The sequence below is a fragment of the Anguilla rostrata genome, chromosome 6 (assembly GCF_018555375.3).
Source record: "Anguilla rostrata isolate EN2019 chromosome 6, ASM1855537v3, whole genome shotgun sequence".
NCBI classification, from domain to species: Eukaryota; Metazoa; Chordata; class Actinopteri; order Anguilliformes; family Anguillidae; genus Anguilla; species Anguilla rostrata.
The window spans coordinates 56,267,045-56,292,044 of record NC_057938.1 but is presented as its reverse complement, the minus strand read 5'-3'; the positions used below and the strand labels follow the sequence as shown (position 1 = coordinate 56,292,044).

Sequence of the window (25,000 nt, the reverse complement as noted above, 5' to 3'; positions counted from 1 at the left end):
TGTCTCTCAGCAGCAGTGATGCCCTGCAGCAGAGAACCTGTTTCCCTGTGCACTGGGGCTTCTGTGTCTGTTACTTTATGATTTGGCCACAATGGCTCCAGTGATCCAATGAATCACACTCTGGAGATGGCTTCCTCCCAACAGCAGAGTTCCTGTTCACCAGTACAGCACACCAGTACAATGACCAATGAGGAGGGTGTTATGGGTGTGGTTAGCTGTGAGGCAGGTGTTGTGGGCGGGGTTAGCTGTGCAATAGGTGTTATGGGTGTGGTTAGCTGTGAGGCAGGTGTTATGGGTGTGGTTAGCTGTGAGGCAGGTGTTATGGGTGTGGTTAGCTGTGAGGCAGGTGTTGTGGGTGGGGTTACCTGTGAGGAGGTGTTGTGGGCGAGGTTACCTGTGAGGTAGGTGTTGTGGGAGGAGTTGATGAAGTAGTGGGACATGGGTAGGGTCATGTCCTCGCTCTGGTCCAGCTTTTCGGGGGGAATGACCACGTTCTCCTCTCCATTCAGGTACCGGGAGAACCCCTCCACCGACATCTGCCCTGTAACATAAACGCCATCAACCAATCAGCCCATCAATCAATCACCCCATTAATCAAACAACCCATCCATCAAACAACCTATCAATCTCATTTCACAAATCAATCAATCAATCTCATTTCACAAATCAATCAATCAATCTCATTTCACAAATCAATCAATCAGTCAATCTCATTTCACCAATCAATCAATCAATCAATCAATCAATCAATCAATCAATCAATCAATCTTGATTTATTTGAAGAGCCTTGCGTTCCAATGTCCATCAGGAAACACAGCTCCTGCTCTCTTAGAGGCTCTGATTGATTGGCTGTGACTGGCTGGACAGTGAAGCCAATCAGCAGAGCTGAGCATGATGAGAAACTTTAATACACTCAGACAGTGTGCCTTGAGTCTTCAGCAGGGGAAGGAGCTCTGAACTCAGGCTCCTAATACTTACGCACTTCAGTGCGTCTAATGAGTGACGCACCTCTTTCTGTTCTGCTGACACGTCCTTTAATCTGTGATCGTTAGCGCGGAGAATCTGGAGAGAAAGCCCGACGCAGACTCATCTGCGGGGACGCCGTCGGAACGGCAAACGGTGCGGAGCAGGTGATCGGCCGTTAACCGCCACATCATCACATTCCGCACAGGAGAAAGAGTCCCTGGACAGCACGCTCCCCGCCCCACTCCTCTCTAATTAAAACCCCCCCTGTCCTCGGAAGAATTTGCACCCTAATTACCACCGGACCCGTCGTATCCCGACAGCGGCGCACTGTTGAGTAAGGACTCCGCGGAGGGGCTGACTCTAATCTCTCTGATTGGCCAGCTGTAGTACAGGAAGGCACACGGTTGTGCAGCAGCGCCCCCAGTGGACAGTGGAGGGAATGACACGGCGATGCAACGGGGGGGGGGCTGTAGATGGGGGGGGGCACGTAAACAAGCGGGCCGTGGTGTGCAGGAGGCAGCCAGCGGACCGGAAGGGACTCAAACGTGCAGAGAGGCGCAGCGCCCCAGTAGACGGTGGAGAGTATGACAGGGCGGCGCGGGGGGGGGCATTTGGGATTGGGGGGCGCGTAAACAATCCGCTGCGGCGTGCAGGAGGCAGCCAGCGGAGCGGAAGGGACTCAAACGGGCAGAGAGGCGCAGCGGGAGAGAACGGGTCCAGATTCCTAAATCAGGTGCAAACGGCGGTTCTGGCGGCGAGTCAAACGGGGTGAGGGCCGCTTCGCGCCCGAGAGCGGCGGCGCTCGCCTGAAAACTAAAAACGAAATAAAACACAGAGCTCCGAGAGTCTCTGGCACGGGCCGAACAGCTTAATGGGCCCGTTAAAGGGGTCGTGTTTCGGGTATTAAGACACAGGAAGGAGGAGATGCGGTGTGTCGCTGGGCAGCGTTATCTCACGGTCAGACACGCGCGCGGGGAGCTCATTCCAAACGCTACAGGCTAATGAACGCTAGCCACGAGAAAAAATAACAAAAACAGGACAAAACGCTTTGCAGCTCGCTTCCTGAGTACCTCGTTCCCTCTGACTGAAGGGAGGTGAACACAGGCGCTACAGTGAATTACCAAACGTCTGACTTCACTTTCCCAGGAGTCAAATAAACAGCGGATCAGGAAACGCCACAATGCGCCTGTAAGAGAAGGCGCCTGCCTGAATATCACACCCTGAACAGCAGGAACCTCACGGAACAGCACATTCTGAACCATTCTCATGCTCTCGAACCATCAGCCCAAGCAAACTGACGCTGCGGAGAGAACGAGATCACTTCGACCAATCAGCTGATGGAATACATACGACAGTCAGCGGGCGTGAGCGGCGATCTCCAGCGATTCTCTACAGCCACCAGATCTGCAGACTCTTTACCGCTGATACCAATTTGAAACCATCGGATTTCCCGCATGTTATGAATATTAATCAAGGGGGTGGAGCCCAGAGCAACGGCACTGGGAATGGATGTTTTGCCCCTGGGAGGGAATATTCCTGAACCGTCCGAACGGTCACCACCTGTGAACCTGCTCAGGTGAGGGGGGGGGGTTACGGTAGAGCCGCGAGGTCCAGTCCTAACCCAGCAGAGCCAGAGTGGGCACAGGGCTCAAACACAGCTGATCCACAGAGAGAGGCCTTGGCTGAGCACCGTGACCAGCTGAATCGTTGAACTGGGTGTTTTTCAGCGCTGGGCAGAACAATAGCCTGTTTCCACACTCACACTGATGGGTTAGGAGTGGACACCCCTGTTATAGAGAACCTGTGATGCTCTACAATCAATACTGTCAGATTTCCTCCTGAAAACACCCCCCCCCCCCCAGGCCCAGCATTGACAAGTAAACAAGCGCTACCCCCCACATTTTTTTGGACTGAAATAAGTAAACACATACTCTCTCGTACCGAAGCTCTTTAATCTAGATTTGGCAGACAGAGCAGCCCGGGCGATGCCTCTGACTCATTTATTTGTTTCAGGACGTGAGCGAGGCCAGTTGTCCTGAGCAGGCCGGGTCGGGCGGGGCGGGCGGACTGTGAGGTGCGGAGGGCAGACTGTGAGGTGCGGAGGGCAGAGGCGTTTGGCAGTAATGTGCTTTATGCCACGCTGGGATCCACAGCAGGCCGAACACGGGCGCTGCTTTCAATTACTCTAAGTGCCGAGGTGTGTCCCCGGAGTGACTGCGTCTCCTCCTGCTTCGTCAGGCCGCCGCAGGGCGTGTCCCGCGAGAAGCAATCACATTCATCCTCCATGACCCGCCTCCATCTGGGCCGTTACCGGGGCAACGACCCCCGGCAGGTGGGGGGGGGGGGTATAACACTTGAGAAATGAGGGGCGGGGTTAAAATCTCAGCTGGTACAGCAGAACCGCACAGACGCAGTTACAGACAGACTGGATGCCTGAATACAAACTGCCTCAATCAAGCCGCTGATTACTGATGAAAAATCTCTAAATACCCCCAAAATTAGTCAAAGGTGTGCATCTTAACACTGTTCTACTAAATTTGCACATGGGTGCACCTGGGTTATTTATTGGGTTGCCAGGTTGGCAGGAATGGACTGGGTTGCCAGATTGGAGGTAAATTGGTATTAATGTGGGATGACCCCTCTGTGCCAGGTCATTGTTGGGTTTGTATGTATGGGGTTGCCAGGTTGGTGTTGGGTTGGTATGTATGGGGTTGCCAGGTTGGTGCTGGTATGAAGGGTGGCTCACCTCTCTGTGCCAGGTTGTCGTTGGGTTGGTATGTATGGGGTTGCCAGGTTGGTGTTGGGTTGGTGTGTATGGGGTTGCCAGTTGTCTGGTATGAAGGGTGGCTCACCTCTCTGTGCCAGGTTGTCGTTGGGCTCGTATGTATGTGGTTGCCAGGTTGGTGTGTGTGGGTTGGTGTGTGTATGTGGGGTTGCCAGGTTGGTGCTGGTATTAAGGGTGGCTCACCTCTCTGTGCCAGGTTTGGTCGTTGTGGGTTCGGTTGTTGTGATGAGTGCTGCAGTTGTTGGGTTCATAGTGGGGTACAGGTCGGTGTTGGGTGGGGTTCCAGTGTTGTTTGTTTCTGTGCCAGGTGTCGGGGTGTGTATGGGGTTGCCAGTTGGTGCTGGTATGAAGGGTGGTCACCTCTCTGTGCCAGTGCGTGGCTCGATAGGTTGCCAGGTGGTGCTGGATGAAGGTGGCTCACTCTCTGTGCAGTTGTCGTGGCTGTATGTATGGTTGCCAGTGGTGCTGTATTAAGGGTGGCTCACTCTCGGCCAGTGTCGTTGGGCTCGATGTATGGGGTGCCAGGTTGGTGGGTATGAAGGTGGTCACCCTCTGTGCCAGTTGCGTGGGCTCGTATTATGGGTGCGGTGTGGGTATGAAGGGTGGCTCACTCTGTGCCAGGTTCGTGGCTGTAGTATGGGTGCAGTTGGTGCTGTATTAAGGTGGCTCACTCCGTCCAGGTTGTCGTTGGGCTCGTATGATGGGTTGCAGTGGTGTGGTATTAAGGGTGGCTCACTCTCTGTGCCGGTTCGTTGGGCTCGTATGTATGGTGCCAGGTGGTGCTGGTATTAAGGTGGTCACCTCTCTGTGCGGTGTCGTTGGGCTCATGTATGGTGCCAGTTGGGCTGTATTAGGTGGCTCACCTCTCTGTGCCAGGTTGTCGTTGGGCTCGTATGTATGGGGTTGCCAGGTTGGTGCTGGTATTAAGGGTGGCTCACCTCTCTGTGCCAGGTTGTCGTTGGGCTCGTATTTGTCGATGAGTTGCTGCACTTGCTCGGGCTTCAGCGGAGGGTACAGGATCTCGTTCAGGCGCGGGTCCCGCTGCTTGTTGTTTATGAACTCCGTCACCTGCTCCAGGGTCAGGTAGGGTCGGCTCTTGGCCCCGCTGAGGATGATGGGAAACGGAGGCAGACGCGGGGGCGCGTGTCAGGAGCGTAGTTCCATTCAGACGCAGCGCGTTTCGAGTCCGCAGCCCACGCTAGCGGCTTCCTCAGAGCGACCACGCCGCTGTCGCCAGCGCAGACGCGGCGGGGGAGGCTGAACCGGACGCGCAGAAATCGATGCTCTCCTGCCCAGCTCTGTCTGCACCCCTCTCCCCCGCTGCAGCCATTTTCCCTCCATTTCATGGAGTGTCAGAGAGCCAGTTACAGTCATTAGACCTCTCTGCCTGCTCCTCCGGCCCCCGTAACCTCCCCCACCCCCCACCACCCCCCCCCCCCAAACCGGAGCTGAACTAACCCAGCAGAACAGAACCCCACATTACCGCTACAGCAGAGATAACACAGATAATACGCACAGATAATACGCACCGAGAGGCTCCTGATGGAATATGGATTGTTTTTTGCTTAACTCATAAATTCAGTGCAATTGCTGGGAAATTAAAAATCAAAGATTGGCTGTTTCATTAAGGAGAGAATAAAACGCTGTAAAATCAGGCCCGGCGGCTTCACCTCCTCCCGCGCCCCGGTGCAGGTTCTCTCTCTGGAGCTGCTTTAATGGGGCTCATAAATGTTATCATTCACTGCGCTCATTTTCACTGATTGCATTAGGCTGCAGACCAGCGCTCTCGCCCTGCAGTAAAGAGCTTTAGTGACCCGCATCGCCAGCTAGAGCGGCCTGTTTCACATGCTAGAGCGGCTTGTTTCACACGCTAGAGCGGCCTGTTTCACATGCTAGAGCGGCCTGTTTCACACACTAGTAGCGGCCTGTTTCACACACTAGAGCAGCCTGTTTCACACGCTAGAGCGCGTTCACAGTAGGGCCTGTTTCACACTTAAGTGCCTGTACATGCTAGAGCGGCCTGTTTCACACACTAGAGCGGCTTGTTTCACACGCTAGAGCGGCCTGTTTCACATGCTAGAGTGGCCTGTTTCACACGCTAGAGTGGCCTGTTTCACATGCTAGAGCGGCCTGTTTCACACACTAGAGCGGCTTGTTTCACACGCTAGAGCGGCCTGTTTCACATGCTAGAGTGGCCTGTTTCACACATTAGAGTGGCCTGTTTCACATGCTAGAGCGGCCTGTTTCACACGCTAGAGCGGCTTGTTTCACACACTAGAGCAGCCTGTTTCACACACTAGAGCGGCCTGTTTCACAAGCTAGAGCGGCTTGTTTCACACACTAGAGCGGCCTGTTTCACACACTAGAGCGCCCTGTTTCACACGCTAGAGCGGCCTGTTTCACACACAAGCGTTTTGCACGCCCTTTCCCACTCACCGGTCTCTGACAAATGGCCTTTTCACTCTTTACAGGAAGAAAATACCGCACTAATGTGGGAATTTGCCAAAACCGTGGAACACACAGCTAAACCTCCCTCCCTGTACGGACCCTGGCAGCTGAACAGGCCGATTTTAACCCAGGGACAGACGCTTACATTCACTTGTGCGTTCATTCGTTTACGACTTCCATCCAGAACAACATAAAACTCGTTCCATTAAGCGTGGAGCGGACTATTCATTATCACCCATTTTATTCACTTTATTCATCCGGGCTGATTCTTTTACACTAAGATACTTCCTCGGCCATTAAGACCAGCAACACTAAGTGCAAATGACCTGAATAACAAGCAGTAGAATGGAGCAGAAACACTGGAGCCTTTTACTGATCCGAAAAACTGGCCTCCCAAACCGCTGAAATATGACCTCACCTGTAGGAGTGAGGAACACTGGCCTGAATACTAACTGCACAACACAAAGGCTGCACTTTACAGCCCAGTGAACAGCAACAAAAACCACACAGAAACAGCAGCACAGACGCAAGAAAGGGCTATAAGACAATAAAAACCACACAGAAACGACAGCAGCACAGACGCAAGAAAGGGCTATAAGACAATAAAAACCACACAGAAATAACAGCAGCACAGACGCAGGAAAGGGCTATAAGACAATAAAAACCACAGAGAAATAACAGCAGCACAGACGCAAGAAAGGGCTATAAGACAATAAACACAATGCATCATTGTAAAAAAAACAACAACAAAAAAGATAAGTTCACACACCATAATAAGGCAATTAAGGATGTAATCACTTGCCAGTAGATTATTAGGATAATTGACATGCTTGTTTATCAAGCAGAATGCATTTTGGTGGATTAATGATTTGTATATGTTCCTTATAGATGATGGTAGTGTGGGGTATGGGGTAATGTGGGGTGGGGTGGTGGGAGGGGGGAGGGGTTATTCATGTGTGTAGAAAGTGTGAATATAAATATACTTGTGCATATATTCCTTCCCTGGAGGAGGTGTGACAGGAGGCGTTTCTGAGAGGAGAAGGGCGCTGCTCTTACTATTCAGAGAAGATGGTGTCTATCTCGGGCCGGGGGCAGATGCTGTTGAGCAGGACTCTGTAGATCTCAGGGGTGAAGTCCTCAGGCGGGATGGAGTCATTCTGTGGGAAACAACCAATCAGAGAAGAGAAGAGGCAGTGAAAACCTCTACCTCTTAAACCAAAACACCCTTGACTATAAATAGTACCAAAACTATTGAGATCAGTGGTATATGACTGTAAAGACCAGTGGTATATAACTGCAGAGTTCAGTGGTATATAACTGTACTGAGATCAGTGGTATATGACTGTACTGAGATCAGTGGTATATGACTGTAGAGATCAGTGGTATATAACTGTACTGAGATCAGTGGTATATGACTGTAGAGATCAGTGGTATATAACTGTACTGAGATCAGTGGTATATGACTGTAGACATCAGTGGTATATAACTGTACTGAGATCAGTGGTATATGACTGTAAAGATCAGTGGTATATAACTGTACTGAGATCAGTGGTATATGACTGTAGAGATCAGGGGTATATGACTGTACTGAGATGAGTGGTATATGACTGTAAAGATCAGTGGTATATAACTGCAGAAATCCGTGGTAAGAGTTAAGAAAAGAGCTGCCCTGCTGGTCTTTGTTTTCAGTGTGAGACGGTCACGGTGTAATTTGCTGAAGATGGTAAAAGCTTTGATGGCACTGCTACATTCGGCAAGAATACCAAGAGACTCCCACAGAGTCCCTTAAGGGGATAAAAAACACTTAGAAAAGGAAACATGGGAATCTTAGCACCATCATTAATTTTATCTATTTATTAATGAAACATCCTGACAAAAAAACACACCCACACTAATCACCTGCTGTGTAGGCGTGTGGTCTCAGTGAGGTAGGGCAGGCTAGTGGCACACACAAACAAACTGCGATGAGGACCACATTATGAACAGAGAAAAGCTTCTGCGCCCTCCAGTTCTGTGTTTTTAACAGGGTGCGGTTTTAGTCTGTGACTCTCTGTGACTCTCATTAATATCAGTGAAGAGGGACTATCACAGCCACTGAGCTCACAGACCAAAGAGATGTGAAACCCACCCAGTAAACCCTGAGTAAAGTAAAGCTTAGAGTAAGCCCTGAGTAAGGCTTGAGTAAGCCCTGAGTAAGTCCTGAGTAAGGTTTTAGTAAACTCTGAGTAAGTCTTGAGTAAGCCATACCCTGCCTGATGGCAGACTGGAGTTCTCTAGCGCCGTCTCGACACGCTTTCGATCGGCACTGAACATCCGGAAGATGCTGCAAGACAGAAGAGGACAGGCCGTTAAATACACAAACACACACAACACCGGAGGAGCAAACATTTACACACTGACTAACACACACAACACCGGAGGAGTGAACATTTACACACTGACTAACACACACAACACCGGAGGAGTGAACATTTACACACTGACTAACACACACAACACTGGAGGACTGCACATTTCCACACTGAAAGGAAACTCTGCAGAAGCGTGTCTATCAGAAGAGTGTGATGATTATTAGCCTAGCAGGTCCATCCTGACCTCCAGCAGGTACCTGCTCCAGCGTTGTGCATCTTACACCACGAAAATACAGAATAAAAAGGCGCTGCACACTGAAGTCAAGCTGCATACGGCACTAGCTGCTGTAATCTGAATGGCTGTGGTTAATAATGCAGAGGACCATAAGTGTAAGTGAAAGCAGAGTCCCGTGGCAGGCGTGGACTTACTTCTTTACAGGAATGCGTCCCTCCGGATTGAGCTGCAGCTTCACGCGTGTGTATCTGCGTGTGGGAGATAAGAGCGGCCATGTTACTGAACATGCTGTTAATGTGCACACCGAATAACAACACCACCTCAACACAACATGCCACTCTGAGAAAGGGCTGTGTGCATGTGTGTCTGTGTGCGTGTGTGTGTGTATGAGTGTGTGTGTGTATGTGTAGGTGTGTGTGTGTGTATGAGTGTGTGTGTGTGTGTGTGCGTGTGTGTGCATGTGTGTGTGTGTGTGTGTGTGCATGTGTGTGTGTGTGTGTGTGTGCATGTGTAGGTGTGTGTGTGTGTATGAGTGTGTGTGTGTGTGTGAATGCGCGTGTGTGTGTGTCTGTGTGTGTGTGTGTGTGTGTGTATATGCATGAGTGTGTGTGTGTGTACTTGCGTGTGTGTGTATGAGTGTGTGTGTGTGTGTGTGCGTGTGTGTGCGTGTGTGTCTCTGTGTGTGTGTGTGTGTGTGTATGAGTTGTGTGGTAGGTGTGTGTGTGTGTGTGTGTGCCGTGTGTGCGTGTGTGCGTGTGTGTCTCTGTGTGTGTGTGTGTGTGTGGTGTGTTGAGTGTGTGTGTGTGTGGGTGTCTGTGTGTGTGTGTGTGTGTGTGTGTGTGTGTCTGGCAGGTGATCCAGCCGCTCTACAGAGCCATTAAGGGCAGACACAGGCACAATGACAGAGCTAAAAATAGGCCGTGCAGCAGGAGCTGTGCGGCTGCGCTGTGTGATAAGTGGCTTTTCACAAATAATGAATGCTCGTTATACGCTGTGTGTGCTGGGAGCAAAGTCAAAACATGCTAATGGTTAAACGAACTGCAGCGCCTGTTTCCCCGCCCCGCAAGGCCGCTGAACCGCGGCCCATGCCCGAGAGGACTGTGGGTAAAACTCCACTACATTCCCTCCACTGACCCTGGAGACAAGAGGTCATTTCTCCCCCCGGCCTGCAGGAGGCGCTGTGGCCAAAGCAGGGGGAGCTAGAGCAGAGGTAAGGTAGCGGCCAGAGGGCACGCATCACTGAGCGCGCTCCGTAGGAACACACTGCTGTTTACTCTAAACCCTGACATACTGTCTGCAGATGTGCAGGGAGCTCAGTGTGTGTGTGTGTGTGTGTGTGTGGGAGTGTGTGTGTGTGCGTGTGTGTGTTTGTGTATGGAAAGTATGTGTGTGCATATGCGTGCTTGCGTGTGTTTTGTGTGTGAGTATGTGTGTGTGTTTGTGTGAGAGTGTGTGCGTGTGTGTGTGTTTATATGGAAAGTGTGTGTGTGTGTGTGTGTGTGTGAGAGAGAGACATCAGAACAGTTGGACGTTGGAGAGCTGAACCAAACTATCGTACCTGAAACAGTTCCAGGGTCTCTTGAGCAAAATGGAAAGAACACTTTCCCCTTGTTTACATGGTCTTTTGTTTATAGTCCCATAGCTCATAAAATACATATTCTAGGCTTTCAGATTAAACAAACTATGTCTGATTTACATGTGCTTGGTAATATGATCACTGAAATTTATTACATATTCACACTGCACAACATGAATCTCTGCTACAGGCCCACAGTAAGAGCTCGCTGAGCCTCCATGTTTGTGTTCGTTTACTGAGCTGGCCTCTCGGCTCTCACTCCCTTATAAAGGAGATTCCTGTTTAAATAAAGATGAATGTTAAATCATGTGCTGGTGTGTTAAATGGGCAGGGCACTGAGGCCCATAGCAGATGCCGGATAAAGATGTAAAGCCTTGATTATTTTATTGACTCACAGTTTGTCATTTTAGAGGCTGTAAGATTTTAAAAAAGAAGGTAAACATGTACTGGAACCCCTGAACTGCAAAGTAGGGTCAGTCACAGAGTGACTCAGTCAGGGTTGGGTCAGTCAGTAAGAGTGGCTCTGTCAGGGGTTGGGTCAGTCAGTAAGAGTGGCTCAGTCAGGGGTTGGGTCAGTCAGTAACAGTGACTCAGTCAGGGGTTGGGTCAGTCAGTAAGAGCAGCTCAGTCAGGGGTTGGGTCAGTCAGTAAGAGTGGCTCAGTCAACAGTTGGGTCAGTCAGTAAGAGCAGCTCAGTCAGGGGTTGGGTCAGTCAGTAAGAGCAGCTCAGTCAGGGGTTGGGTCAGTCAGTAAGAGTGGCTCAGTCAGGGGTTGGGTCAGTCAGTAAGAGCAGCTCAGTCAGGGGTTGGGTCAATCAATAAGTGCAGCTCAGTCAGGAGTTTGGGTGAGTTAACCAGTGTGACTCAGTGAGGAATTTGGATCTATCACAGAGTGTCTCAGGGGTTGGGTCAGTCAGTACGAGTGGCTCAGTCAGGGGTTGGGTCAGTCAGTAAGAGTGGCTCAGTCAGGGGTTGGGTCAGTCAGTAAGAGCAGCTCAGTCAGGGGTTGGGTCAGTCAGTAAGAGTGGCTCAGTCAGGGGTTGGGTCAGTCAGTAAGAGTGGCTCAGTCAGGGGTTGGGTCAGTCAGTAAGAGCAGCTCAGTCAGGGGTTGGGTCAGTCAGTAAATACAGCTCAGTCAGGGGTTGGGTCAGTCAGTAAGAGTGACTCAGTCAGGGGTTGGGTCAGTCAGTAACAGTGACTCAGTCAGGGGTTGGGTCAGTCAGTAAGAGTGACTCAGTCAGGAGTTGGGTCAGTCAGTAAGAGTGGCTCAGTCAGGGGTTGGGTCAGTCAGTAAGAGCAGCTCAGTCAGGGGTTGGGTCAGTCAGTAAGAGTGGCTCAGTCAGGGGTTGGTTCAGTCAGTAACAGTGGCTCAGTCAGGGGTTGGGTCAGTAAGTAACAGTGACTCAGTGAGGAATTTGGGTCTATCACAGAGTGTCTCAGGGGTTGGGTCAGTAAGAGCAGCTCAGTCAGGGGTTGGGTCAGTCAGTAAGAGCAGCTCAGTCAGGAATACTCACGCTTTCTCCAAACAGGCTTCTCTGGACATGTTCTGAGCCAGCAGGTTAGATGCCAGGCTAAACAGCTCCTCAGCCCATTCCTGCAGAGGGGTACACACACACACACACACACACCACACACATACACACACACACACACACACACAACATACACACACACACACACACACACACACACGCACACACACACACACACACACATATACACATATACACACACACACACACGCACGCACGTACATACACACACACACACACACACACACACACACACACACAGAGTTTGACGGCAGCTCCGGGAACCCTGAAGAAGACTTCTGGGCAGCGCGACCACAGGCGCTGTTGGGCCAGAGTCCACACTAGAGCGATCGAGCGTCAGACTCCGGGAAACAGAGCGAGCAGCAGCCAGCTCCATCCTCACACAGAGCAGCAGCCAGCTCCACCCTCACACAGAGCAGCAGCCAGCTCCATCCTCACACAGAGCAGCGGCCAGCTCCATCCTCACACAGAGCAGCAGCAGCTCCATCCTCACACAGAGCAGCGGCCAGCTCCATCCTCACACAGAGCAGCGGACAGCTCCATCCTCACACAGAGCAGCGGCCAGCTCCATCCTCACACAGAGCAGCAGCCAGCTCCATCCTCACACAGAGCATGCAGCCAGCTCCATCCTCACACAGAGCAGCGGCCAGCTCCATCCTCACACAGAGCAGCGGCCAGCTCCATCCTCACACAGAGCAGCGGCCAGCTCCATCCTCACACAGAGCAGCAGCCAGCTCCATCCTCACACAGAGCAGCGGCCAGCTCCATCCTCACACAGAGCAGCGGCCAGCTCCATCCTCACACAGAGCAGCAGCCAGCTCCATCCTCACACAGAGCAGCAGCCAGCTCCATCCTCACACAGAGCAGCGGACAGCTCCATCCTCACACAGAGCAGCAGCCAGCTCCACCCTCACACAGAGCAGCAGCCAGCTCCATCCTCACACAGAGCAGCGGCCAGCTCCATCCTCACACAGAGCAGCGGCCAGCTCCATCCTCACACAGAGCAGCAGCCAGCTCCATCCTCACACAGAGCAGCGGACAGCGACCGGACAGCCCTCAGGAGGGCGCGGAGATGCAGCTCAGCGAGCGCGACCGTTTGGGCACGCACCTCCGCTGTTTGAGTTCGGCCCTGAGGGGCCAGTAACGTGTCATACGCTGCTGTGCTCACCTGGAGCAGACAGCAGTCAGGTGTCTGGCACCTGCGGAGCGGCGCTGTTCTGCTTCACAAACACACGCAGAAGCACATGCCGTTTAGGGGTCACAGCCAGCCTACTGATCACGTCACAGCCAGCCTACTGATCGCTCCGCCATCTTTAAGCCGTCGTATCAAATGTAAAGTAAATCATACAGAGCCAGAGTTTGACCACTGGCCCCCAGAACCCCATTGGGTAAAAGGGTGGGGGGGTCATTAAATATTAGAAGCGGTTAGATACGGCACCCCCCTCCCCTCCCCAGAAACCTGTGTAATTCAGAGTAATCAGTAAATGCACGCAGCACGTGTGAGATCTGTGTGCAGCGCTGGGTGCTTCGCTGTGCTAAGCTAAGCTGCGGTGTGAGATCTGTGTGCAGCGCTGGGTGCTTCGCTGTGCTAAGCTAAGCTGCGGTGTGAGATCTGTGTGCAGCGCTGGGCGCTTCGCTACGCTAAGCTATGCTGCGGTGTGAGATCTGTGTGCAGCGCTGGGTGCTTCGCTGTGCTAAGCTAAGCTGCAGTGTGAGATCTGTGTGTAGCGCTGGGCGCTTCGCTACGCTAAGCTATGCTGCGGTGTGAGATCTGTGTGTAGCGCTGGGCGCTACGCTGCGCTGAGCTATGCTGCGTTTTCCCTTTAAAAGCGACCTTTCCCAGGCTGGGGCTGCAGGGCTTGGTCTCCCCTCTGTGTTAATGAGTGACTCGCGTTTCTGTGGCCCTCCGGCGCGACTCGTCTCTGGAATAACCTCTCAGCAGCGCTCCTGCTCGCCCCTACGAGGAGACCCGCTCCGGCTGAGCGGCTTTCTGTGCCCGCAGCATCCAGAAAGAGCTCAAGATTACTCCTCTCCTCTCAGCGCTGTGTGCAGTAATAACTCCACACGAAACTAAGCAAACATGCATTTGGCCTCGTAATACCCACACTTAATGCCACTAGCACAAGCGTAGTCTGCCAGCGAATATGAACTTGTTTAATATACATTTCATGGGAATATCTGTGTTGTTCAAGGAACAAACGAACCCTGAAAGTTTAAAAACATAACATTTGTGTAATAAGTACATTTTACAAACAAAAACCGAACAGATTAATCATATACTGCTGGCTAGGGGTACGATGTTATGTTTATAAAGGGTAGCACCCCAGTAACAAGTGTTTATAGGCATTTTTTCTTACTTTGTTTCTTTAAGAGTGTAGCGTAGCAGGGGAACAGGTGAGTGCACGTACCTTTGCCACATCCTCCTGGAAGGCCATGAAGTTCAGGTAGGTGATGTTGACCATGTCTGGACCGCTCACCACGGTCAGCTGCCGGTTCTCTATCTTCCCAACCAGGTTACCCACGTCCAGCAGCTCACGCAGCTTGGCCTCCTGGGAAATGGAGTAAAAGCCTTACATGAAGACTACAGCTCTCTCACACACACAAAAAAAGGGATTTCTGTCTTCTCTCCTCAGCTCCTAACAGGACACACTTGAGCTGAACATATTTTTTTTACACCAATTTGTGTCCTTTAAGCACCAATTAAAAGCGCTGAATGGCTTGTAATTGTGTAATTTGGGCTTTCTGATTGCTAATTAGAAACTCCAGATTCCTAATTAACGTCCCAGAATGACTCAGGCTAGAGAAGGACACAGCACTCCCTCGAAACGATCGGAACCCCTGACGCTCACTCTGAGCCACGCACTCTCCTCTGATCCCTTATTGAACACCGCCAATGGGGAGAAGCAGGGCATTGTGGGATTGGTCTCCCTCCGCCTCCTGACTGACTAAGCTAGATTCAGCTGCTAAATCAATACAGACATCTCAAGCCGACATCTCCACAGGGTAATCTTCTCTCAGTCCTCTAGCACGAAAAGTGTGTTTTCGGGAGCGTGACTATGCTGCTAATATAATGAATCAGTGGGTTTATCTCTTGACTTATTTTACTATTATTTGCCAGTTAAAACAAATGTTAAATCAATTGATTCAGGTCCTATGCCATTTAACTGACCCTGCTGCTGGGCATTAAGTCCCACTCTAAATCAGTGAGCCTCTTCACAACCCTGCAGGAAGGAATCACACATTTTTATCATCATCCTTGTGCTCATGAGTTTAGAACTCCGGAAAAAAAAAACATTTTATCAGGCAGATGCTTGTCTTGGTACTTAAAAAAAAGACAACAAAGATACATTTCTAACAGCAGCATGTATATGCAAGTCCAGTGAGTCCAGAGCAAACGCGTTCGCTTCACACAGGTGGACACGCCTGCTGCAGGGATGTAGCAACAGTTCACCTGTAGGATCTGAACCTGGAAGCCCCAGCTCAACCTGTCCAGCGTGCTGACCCTGGGGCTACTCCTGCCACCCCCCTAAAACCATCACAAAACGAAGATTCCGTTTCATACAAACCTACCCTGAAAAACGTACGGTTCAGCTGATTATTATTAGACCTTGCAGGTTCCGGGTTGCGGTTACCATTAGCCCTCTGTGACCGGGGACAAGAGTTGCGGGACGGAACTGGCCTTATCTGGTGGGGTTACAGCAATATCCCCCATCTCATCTGACGCGAATCGCGCGGCGTCCTTACACAGAATGACGAACAACATGCTCACCGGGAGGCGTCCCGACTGTGCAGACGATGTATAATAACGACCGTTTTTTTACGGTTTAAGTGTGTGTGCTGCATGCAAAACAGGTCTGCCGGCGTAATTAACGAAGCCAAAATGCCGCGCGAGGATTCCGCGCCGAAAGCAAATTGGATCCCGGTCGTTTTCCCTGTCGGATGAAAAGCCGCGCTGCTGTGTCTGCGGCTGTGGAACGCTGATAACTAGATGGCCAGCATCACATATCTTCGTTAAGATATACTGTCGACTTAACTGACGCCCGGAATCAATAAAAACGTTCATTCTTTTTGCTTAATAATAAACGCAAGTTCTAGTTTCGTTTTTTCTTTAAAAAAAAATCAGGTTCGGCACTTAACTTGCCAAACTGTTCGTAAAGGGGAAAAACAAAATGTGGACATTAAATTCAAAGTTCAGGACAAATGGTAGACTTCAGAGCCGAGTCATCCCATACACTTCGACTTAATTTATGTGACTGTGTTCAATCTAACGGTAAAGCGCACTGTCCTTAAATTAAGCACTAAATTCATACATTATGGAAATATTTGATATACACATGTAACGTCTTTTGTTTTTTTAAGTAACGTGACATTTTTGGTGGCCGCAGCAGTAAACAGGATAATTGGTTGCGTAAGACGCAAAAGAAATCCCTTAAATTGTTTACTAAACCTTAGCCTTTACGCCTTAACGTGAGCTGCAAAAAAACGGCGCATCCCATAATTTCAGCCGCATAAAAATGTTTATACAGCGCTGATCCATTCCTGTGATGAGTGAATAACATTAGACGTGATGTCCGGGACTGAGTGTCTCGTGCAGTCGATATGCGACGTAATGAACCAAAAACTCGCTCTTTATTAGTTTACGCAGGATTCTCCCGTACGGCCACACTGCAGCGACTTCAGCCATCAATACGTCCTGCCAGACAGAGACGTCAAATACGCTTTCAGCTCTGTGGACAGAAAGACGGCACGCGCCAAACCGTGAAAACCTGCACATGCAAATTGTCATCAATTATGTTAGAGTCAGACGGTCAGAAAATCCTTTTCTGAACACCCGGTCTGCTAATGAAATACACGGCTAAACAAATCAATTACATGCACAAATAAATACAAACTAGCAACCCCCCTGTCCTTGGACAGGCCTATCATTTCAGCTGTCTTCTCCTAATGATGCTTCATTATGCAAATGTGTCCGAAGGCATCTTTAGAAACATGTCCGTCTTCAAAAAACCACATGTGCCCTGCGCTTCAGCTACTCCAGAAACGGAACACGTCAAACGAACAGAAGAGCCCAAGCGCCTCCTAATGAAACGAGTAGCCCGTTATCCAGCTCTAATCGGGCGCAGCGTGATTATAAAGCCAAACTGAGCTGTGGGCTCACGGGGGATTATGTGACATCACCCCCAAAGGCGCGGGGATTCGCTAAGGACAACATTTGCTTTGGGCCACGCGGAGAAGCACAGGCGCTTATTCTGTAAAGGCTCCGCGCGAGATGAGCAGCGAGAGCGCCAGAACCCCGTTTATAGCGCAGGTCTGTCACCTGTTGCAGGTCCGAGCAGAGCACTTAAACCGAACACCCGACTATGTACGTTAATAAAGAACGCTGTATAATTGCACTGGATAAAAGTGTCTATTAAATGTGAAATGTAACTCCAGTGTTCTCATAACACTGCCATAAACAGAAGAACACCTGCCCCCGGAACTGCTGTTAAAACAAGCTTGACAGTTTTCGCGCACTTTTGTTTTTTTCTGTTGGCCTTTTTTTGACAGCATGACGGATTGTCTAGACCAGAAGATCACCGGCGAGGGCAGACCTGCTCACTCATGACAATGTTTCATTACTCGGTATTCAGATGTCTGCACTTAGCTTGCCATATTGTATGAAGGCCATTTATCCTGAAACCGGATTAAATGCCTATTAAGTGCACAAACGTGATTGTTTATCACAACCCAGGGGTATCCAGACAGAAATTCCACACAGACACAGAGCAGTAGGCTAATATTTCACATTTCATATTTTTATGAGTTTCAAATCCCCAGGGACCGAGGCAACAATGATTTCCATACGCAAATGAAAGACTCATTTATTTGACAGCTCATTTGACTGACATATAATTTCACACAAACACTGACAGAATTAATAACCTCACAGCTGTTATCTCCTGAGGGATGAATGGGGGGGGGTAGGGGGGGGAGCAGGATCCAGCAGGCCCACCCACCTGTATGAAAATCACACTCGCGCAGAAAATTACTGCATTATTAATACACATCATGCAGAGAAATGGACGTTGAGGGTACACATTTATAAGCCCATTTACACTTACAAGCTCTGCAAGCTCATCTGATTAAGAAAGTGAAATAGCCAAAGAAGGCAGTAGGGTATGGAAAGCCAACAGTGCCAAAAAGTAGCAGACGAATGAGAAAACGGCACGTCCTTAGACGAACAGAATGAACGTGCCACCAAGCTGATTTTTGATGGGTTAAAATCTGACTTGTTCATTGTTGACATGCTAAAATATGATGTGTTGAGGTGATTAAGATGTAGCTTATGTTAAGGGATTTAACACTACCTCATGAATACAACAGAACGCAACAACACGCTCAGGAAATGTCAAAGCGGTGACACATGACTTGATGTAATCTAGGAATCTACACAGAATTCCTGGATTGCTATTGGCTGAGGCTCTCTTAAGCGCGCTGAGACGAGCGGTAAAGTCACACTGACACCATATTTTACAGACGTTTTGGCATCGATGGCTATGCGTAAGACGGAGACTTAGGTGAGAGAGAATGCTGAATATTCACAGGTATTTATAAACATGCTGTCCATAGATACAGGCAGGGGCCTGCATGACCTTGACATTTGACCTTTAATTTGAAGAGCTGACAGGATCCAGGGCACCGTGTGCAGGAAGACAGAGAGCAGTGGGCCTGTGAGGTTTCATTCCATCCCATAATTACCCGCCCCGGAGGCGGAGACCGAAAAATAAAGTATCAGGGGTCTTTGTGACCTTCACATGTGACACAGTGACCTGAAAACTGAGGAAAAACATGTCTGACAGATTCAATGGAAATGTAGGACAGGAGATCCTTGCTCTTAGATTCCCTGGATTGGGAGGGCCATGCAGAGCTTTTGATTGGCTGGTTTGGGCGGGCCATACGGAGCTTCCCAGGCAGGGTTAGGAGTGTTCGCCTAACTGCAGGAAAATTGCTTCAATTCAATTGCTGCAGTTACAAGTGATAGAACACTGATCAGCCAACTGTAGTTACCATGGGAACTACACTAAGAAATGGAACACCCGTCAGCTCAACACAGCTGACTGTAGTTACCAGAGGAACCGGAGCAAGTGATGGAACGCCGGTCAGTTCAATTCAGCCTACAAGAGTAACCATGGAAACCGTAACAAGCAATGGAATGGAGCTGGAGGACTCAGTACAGACGACAGCTGAGACGCATCCTGAGACGCATCCTGAGACACGGGTATTAATCCTGATGATTTAGTGGGGCGGGCAGGCGAGCAGGGCTTCAGACAGGCGCTTCAGCCCTTATCCTGGAGGCATCACCGCCGACGCTCCAGACGCAGAACCGATGAGATAAACCAGCGCAGGCGTGACCGACGTCACCCACGCAGATCATTTACAAAACACCTGTCAGCGCCCGTCGATATTACACTGCCGTTAGCAGCAAGCGTCAACACAGCAAACCGCGGACACGCCGGTGACACCCAGGAAATCATTAGAGGGATCATTAGAGAGCGCAGCACACGCGCCTGGCCCGCTGCACACCACCGGACTCCATTTGCTTTTCTGACAGGAGAGCAGACAGCCCCTCCTCCGCATGTGTGCTTCTTTCAGTTTATTCAGACGGGGGAAAGCAGATGCTAGGAGTGCACTCAGTGTGAAGTGCTGGGAGTAGTGATATTGGTGTTCAGAGCACACAGTGTTAGGTGTGGGGAGCAGTAATGTTGGTGTTAAGAGTGGATGGTGTTGGGAGAAATAATGTTGGTGTTGAGAGCACACGGTGTTTGGATTGGTAATGTTGGGGTTAAGACTGTGCAGTGTTGGGAGCAGTGATGGTGTTAAGACTGTGCGGTGTTGGGAGCAGTGATGGTGTTAAGAGTGTGCGGTGTTGGGAGCAGTAATGTTGGTGTTAAGAGCACACGGTGTTTGGGTTGGTAATGTTGGTGTTAAGACTGTGCGGTGTTGGGAGCAGTAATGTTGGTGTTAAGAGCACACGGTGTTTGGGTTGGTAATGTTGGTGTTAAGACTGTGCGGTGTTGGGAGCAGTAATGTTGGTGTTAAGAGCACACGGTGTTTGGGTTGGTAATGTTGGTGTTAAGACTGTGCGGTGTTGGGAGCAGTGATGGTGTTAGGACTGTGCGGTGGTGGGAGCAGTGATGGTGTTCAGACTGTGTGGTGTTAGGACTGTGCGGTGTTGGGAGCAGTGATGGTGTTAAGACTGTGCGGTGTTGGGAGCAGTGATGGTGTTCAGACTGTGTGGTGTTAAGACTGTGCGGTGTTGGGAGCAGTGATGGTGTTAAGACTGTGCGGTGTTGGGAGCAGTGATGGTGTTAAGACTGGGCGGTGTTGGGAGCAGTGATGGTGTTCAGACTGTGTGGTGTTGGGAGCAGTGATGGTGTTCAGACTGTGTGGTGTTAAGACTGTGCGGTGTTGGGAGCAGTGATGGTGTTAGGACTGTGCGGTGGTGGGAGCAGTGATGGTGTTCAGACTGTGTGGTGTTAGGACTGTGCGGTGTTGGGAGCAGTGATGGTGTTAAGACTGTGCGGTGTTGGGAGCAGTGATGGTGTTCAGACTGTGTGGTGTTAAGACTGTGCGGTGTTGGGAGCAGTGATGGTGTTAAGACTGTGCGGTGTTGGGAGCAGTGATGGTGTTAAGACTGGGCGGTGTTGGGAGCAGTGATGGTGTTCAGACTGTGTGGTGTTGGGAGCAGTGATGGTGTTAAGATTGTGCGGTGTTGGGAGCAGTGATGGTGTTCAGACTGTGTGGTGTTGGGAGCAGTGATGGTGTTAGGACTGTGCAGTGTTGGGGGCAGTAATGGTGTTGAGCGCGTGCGGTGTTGGGAGCAGCCGGCTGTGCGGGTTACGCCGCTCTCTCCATAAATCAAAGCCAGCGACGGCTCTGCCGGCAGGAAGTGCAAAAGACAATCAGTCACTCAGGTAGGCCACTTACACACCGGCCTGAAAGGGCAGGATTTTATTGGACAGCATCACTGCGGGGGGCGGGGTCGAGGGCCCATCCGCCCGTAATGAAGCCCCGTTCGGTCTTAACGAGCAGCGATTTAAAACATCCAATTACCCGGCTTAATAACCCGACAGGAACACGGCCGCCGCATCTCTATTCACACGCACATCTCTCTCTGTGAGGAGCTCTATTCACACGCACATCTCTCTCTGTGAGGAGCTCTATTCACACGCACATCTCTCTCTGTGAGGAGCTCTATTCACACGCACATCTCTCTCTGTGAGGAGCTCTATTCACACGCACATCTCTCTCTGTGAGGAGCTCTATTCACACGCACATCTCTCTCTGTGAGGAGCTCTATTCACACGCACATCTCTCTCTGTGAGGAGCTCTATTCACACGCACATCTCTCTCTGTGAGGAGCTCTATTCACACGCACATCTCTCTCTGTGAGGAGCTCTATTCACACGCACATCTCTCTCTGTGAGGAGCTCTATTCACACGCACATCTCTCTCTGTGAGGAGCTCTATTCACACGCACATCTCTCTCTGTGAGGAGCTCTATTCACACGCACATCTCTCTCTGTGAGGAGCTCTATTCACACGCACATCTCTCTGTGAGCAGCTCAAACGCATCCTAACTGCTGCGCTGCAGACATTTCCGCTGATCGCTTTTGCGGGTCCGAGGAAACGGGCGGCTGCATTCGGACTGCTCTCCCGGTCCGCCTAAACTAATTAAAACACTAAACAACGCAAACAAGTTTTCAGCTTGTCAGCAAGGCCAGGGCTGGTATGCTTACTGGGCTAAAACTGTCCTCCATATTGAAATGAATCTGGCTGAGAAATATGTGTTCAATATCCTAAACCTGGCTCAGCCTATGAGAACATTAGAGCGAAAGCAATATGCAGGACACCACTTTGTTTTCCCGGCCTTATTACTTGTTGTCCTCACATGCAATGGATTGCGGGGTTTCTGTTCTGGGGGTCACATCGCTGGCATCAGGAAGTTGTGATTTACTATAGAGCGCACTGTCAGTCCCATAATCCCTGGGTGATACTGCGATCCAGAGCTCAGGGACGCAAGCCCAACTTAATCTCAAACGCCCCCCAAGTCTCCCCATATAACTGTCTAGCGCTGTCACAGAGCACCTCCCACAATGCACCGCTCTCACCTCACTTTTGACCTGGCACCTGTCTTGGCGTGTTTGTGAAGCGCCTGGGGGCACAGTCACTGTGTGTGAAACTGGCAGCACCCTTCAGCACACGCCGAGCAGCCTCCATCTTAGCGCCCTCTCTCGCCACATCGCTCGGCCCCTCTGGAGCGTGTCCTTCTCAGCGGCGGGCGCTGGTGGGCGGTCTGGGTGAAAGGGCGCAGGGAACGCGTCCCGCGTCTGACACACTGACCAGCTGTTTGTACCGGGAGGTGCTGTGAGAGGCCAGTCCGCTACGCTGCAGTTAGTGCTACAGCACAGGAAGCAGCTCGTTCCTTTAATAAATACATGACCCATCACACACATGCACATATACACATACACACACACAGACACACACATATAGTGCACACACACTCCTACACAAGCACACACACACACAGAGCTCATGCACACATACACACACACACACGCACACACACACTCACTCTCTCTCACACACACACACACACACACACACACAACACACGCACACACACTCACTCTCTCACACACACACACACACTCACACACTCACACACACACACTCACTCTCTCACACACACACACACACGCGCACACACACTCACTCTCTCACACACACACACACACACACTCACACACACACTCACACACACACACACGCACACACACACTCACTCTCTCACACACACACACAGAGCTCATGCACACACACACACGCACACACACACACCCCAGCCTGTGTCTCAGTGTGAACGTGTCTGAAAGGGTCATTGAGAGGACACGGTGGGTGTCTGCATTTTCCGGGTAGAGGGTGAGAGCACTCGATATTCAACATGTCCACCCATGCCCTGAATTTATACTGCTCTTCTAGGCACCGCTGATGCCCAGGATACCCACCCCCCACCCACCCCCCCCCCCCCAAAGGGACCAGCGATATGGAGAACTGGTGAAGAATTCTCACATTAAACGAGGTCAGTCAGTGCTAAGCATTCATTATTTAACGGGTGCTGTGGCACAGGCCCGTTGGGGGCTTTTTGCTCTGCTTGTGCACAGAGAACAGAACCCCGCCTTCCCCCGCCCTCCCGCATTCCACACGGGTCACAGCCGCCCAAAGCGCAGCTGGCTAACGGGACGTCAGCCGTTTCCCGGTTAAACTCGGCCTGCCCGTCCAGGCTTTCCCCAAAGCCAGCATGTCTGCTCACTGCCCCCGCGCCGCCTCGAATCCCAGTCTGCATCACCCCGAGACTCGAGTAAAGCCGTGTTCAGCTGCGATATGTGAAAGGGAACAGGCTGCTTAACGTGCAGCGGCGGCCATCTTCACACGTGATTTGGGTCCTGAATGCTGTCGCTATGCGTGCGATATGCACAGCGGGGCTGTGTGTGTGATACGGGGGAGGGTGGGGGTGATGATGTCACTATGACAGCTAGGTTAGGGCACAAACTGTGCGTGTCTGCGAGAGGAACTGCTGGACTGCGGAGGGAGGAGAAGCAGCTGCTTGCCATCGCTTTCCCGAGGACAGGAGGAGTTCCTACGGTCTGCACAAACACGCGAAACCGGGAGGAAACAGGGATGAACTTTTTCTGTTTCATAAGCAGCTCTGCGGCGCCCAGAGGAAACGAAGGGACAGCAAAGCGACTCATCACCCGTCCACCTGGAATTCATTCCAGCTTTCAGCTGCTTCTCAGCAGCGTGTCACCCTGCTCAACTGATATCACACTTCTGACTCATTCACATATTTTATAAAAGGTCAACAAATCAGCGTTTACCCAACTATAAAGGCTTTTTTTTAGCTGAGCTATTCTAATGAGGCAGATTTTGGGAATGTCGTGTTTTGTTTATTCTTTGGCTTGGATTCAATCAACGTTTGTCCTCAGCTATGTTAGTGTTTGTTCTTTTTTCACTAAAACACTTTGTACATTTCCAGCAGCCTGCGATATCTAACTGCGTCTGCACAGAAATAAAAATGAGCAAGTGCGTTATGTCGATCGGATCCTGGTGGTCTGAGTTTTTCATGAGGCCTTTTTGGCAGTGTTGCCATGGCCACTGAGAGTTCAGCACTGTTAGCATAGAGCGGGAATGCGCGGTCAGAGATGCCACACGCCATAAAATACCGAGCACACTGTCACCGGCGCTACAGCAGCGAGGCCCTATTTCTGCTCCTCTGTGTTTGGCGGGGGGGGGGGGTGTGCCGGTGGGGTGCCGGGGCAGGGGGGGGTGACGCGGCTGGGGCGGTGCCCTCCGGTCTCCAGGACGGGAATCGGGGTGGGGACGGGGCCTTTGTTCCTCTCCCTGACGCACGGGAGGTGCAGGGGGCTAAGGGAAAAGAGCTGACGTCGGCGTTGTTTGGTTTCTGTTCCTGTAAAAGCGGCCCGGGAGTTTTTCCTGGAGGTCGCCCAAAAGCTCTGATCCACCGGAGTCGTAATTCCAAACCTCCGGCGAGGGCCTGCTTACAGTCACGGCAGGCCGGCCCGGACCCGCCGCCCCGGACAAGCAGCGCCGCAGACTTTACTTCCTGTCTGGACCCGCGCCAGCGCCCCGCGGCGGCCATGAGCTGCCCTGCGGCTCCACAATGCCAACGACACCACAGGGAGGAGCTCTGAGTACATTAGCGATAGCGTCACAGGGCAGAGAGCAGGGTGTGCGTTAGCGTTAGCGTCTCAGGGCAGAGAGCAGTGTGTGCGTTAGCGATAGGGTCTCAGGGCAGAGAGCAGGGTGTGCGTTAGCGTTAGCGATAGCGTCTCAGGGCAGAGAGCAGGGTGTGCGTTAGCGTTAGCGATAGCGTCTCAGGGCAGAGAGCAGGGTGTGCGTTAGCGTCACAGGGCAGAGAGCAGGGTGTGCGTTAGCGTCACAGGGCAGAGAGCAGGGTGTGTATGTTAGCGTTATAGGGAAGGAATAGTGTATATGTTAGCGTTAGCCTTAAAAACGGTATAAT

General features: G+C 51.1%; 1 protein-coding gene across 3 annotated transcripts in view; it reads right to left on the bottom strand.

Annotated features, from left to right (window-relative positions):
* The window catches only part of LOC135257721 (1-phosphatidylinositol 4,5-bisphosphate phosphodiesterase beta-1-like), a 118,245-nt gene that overhangs the window by 37,743 nt on the left and 55,502 nt on the right, over nt 1-25,000 (bottom strand). For all 3 annotated transcript variants that reach the window (XR_010330712.1, XM_064340773.1, XM_064340774.1), the window contains exons 4-10: nt 14,322-14,462; nt 11,875-11,954; nt 8,980-9,033; nt 8,447-8,522; nt 7,256-7,356; nt 4,690-4,856; nt 395-541 (exon numbers count right to left, since the gene is read on the bottom strand). Coding sequence is in view for 2 of the 3 variants with exons in the window: in XM_064340773.1 (XP_064196843.1) it covers nt 395-541; nt 4,690-4,856; nt 7,256-7,356; nt 8,447-8,522; nt 8,980-9,033; nt 11,875-11,954; nt 14,322-14,462 (766 nt within the window). In the remaining variant the exon portion in view is untranslated. The remainder of the gene's footprint in view (nt 1-394; nt 542-4,689; nt 4,857-7,255; nt 7,357-8,446; nt 8,523-8,979; nt 9,034-11,874; nt 11,955-14,321; nt 14,463-25,000) is intronic.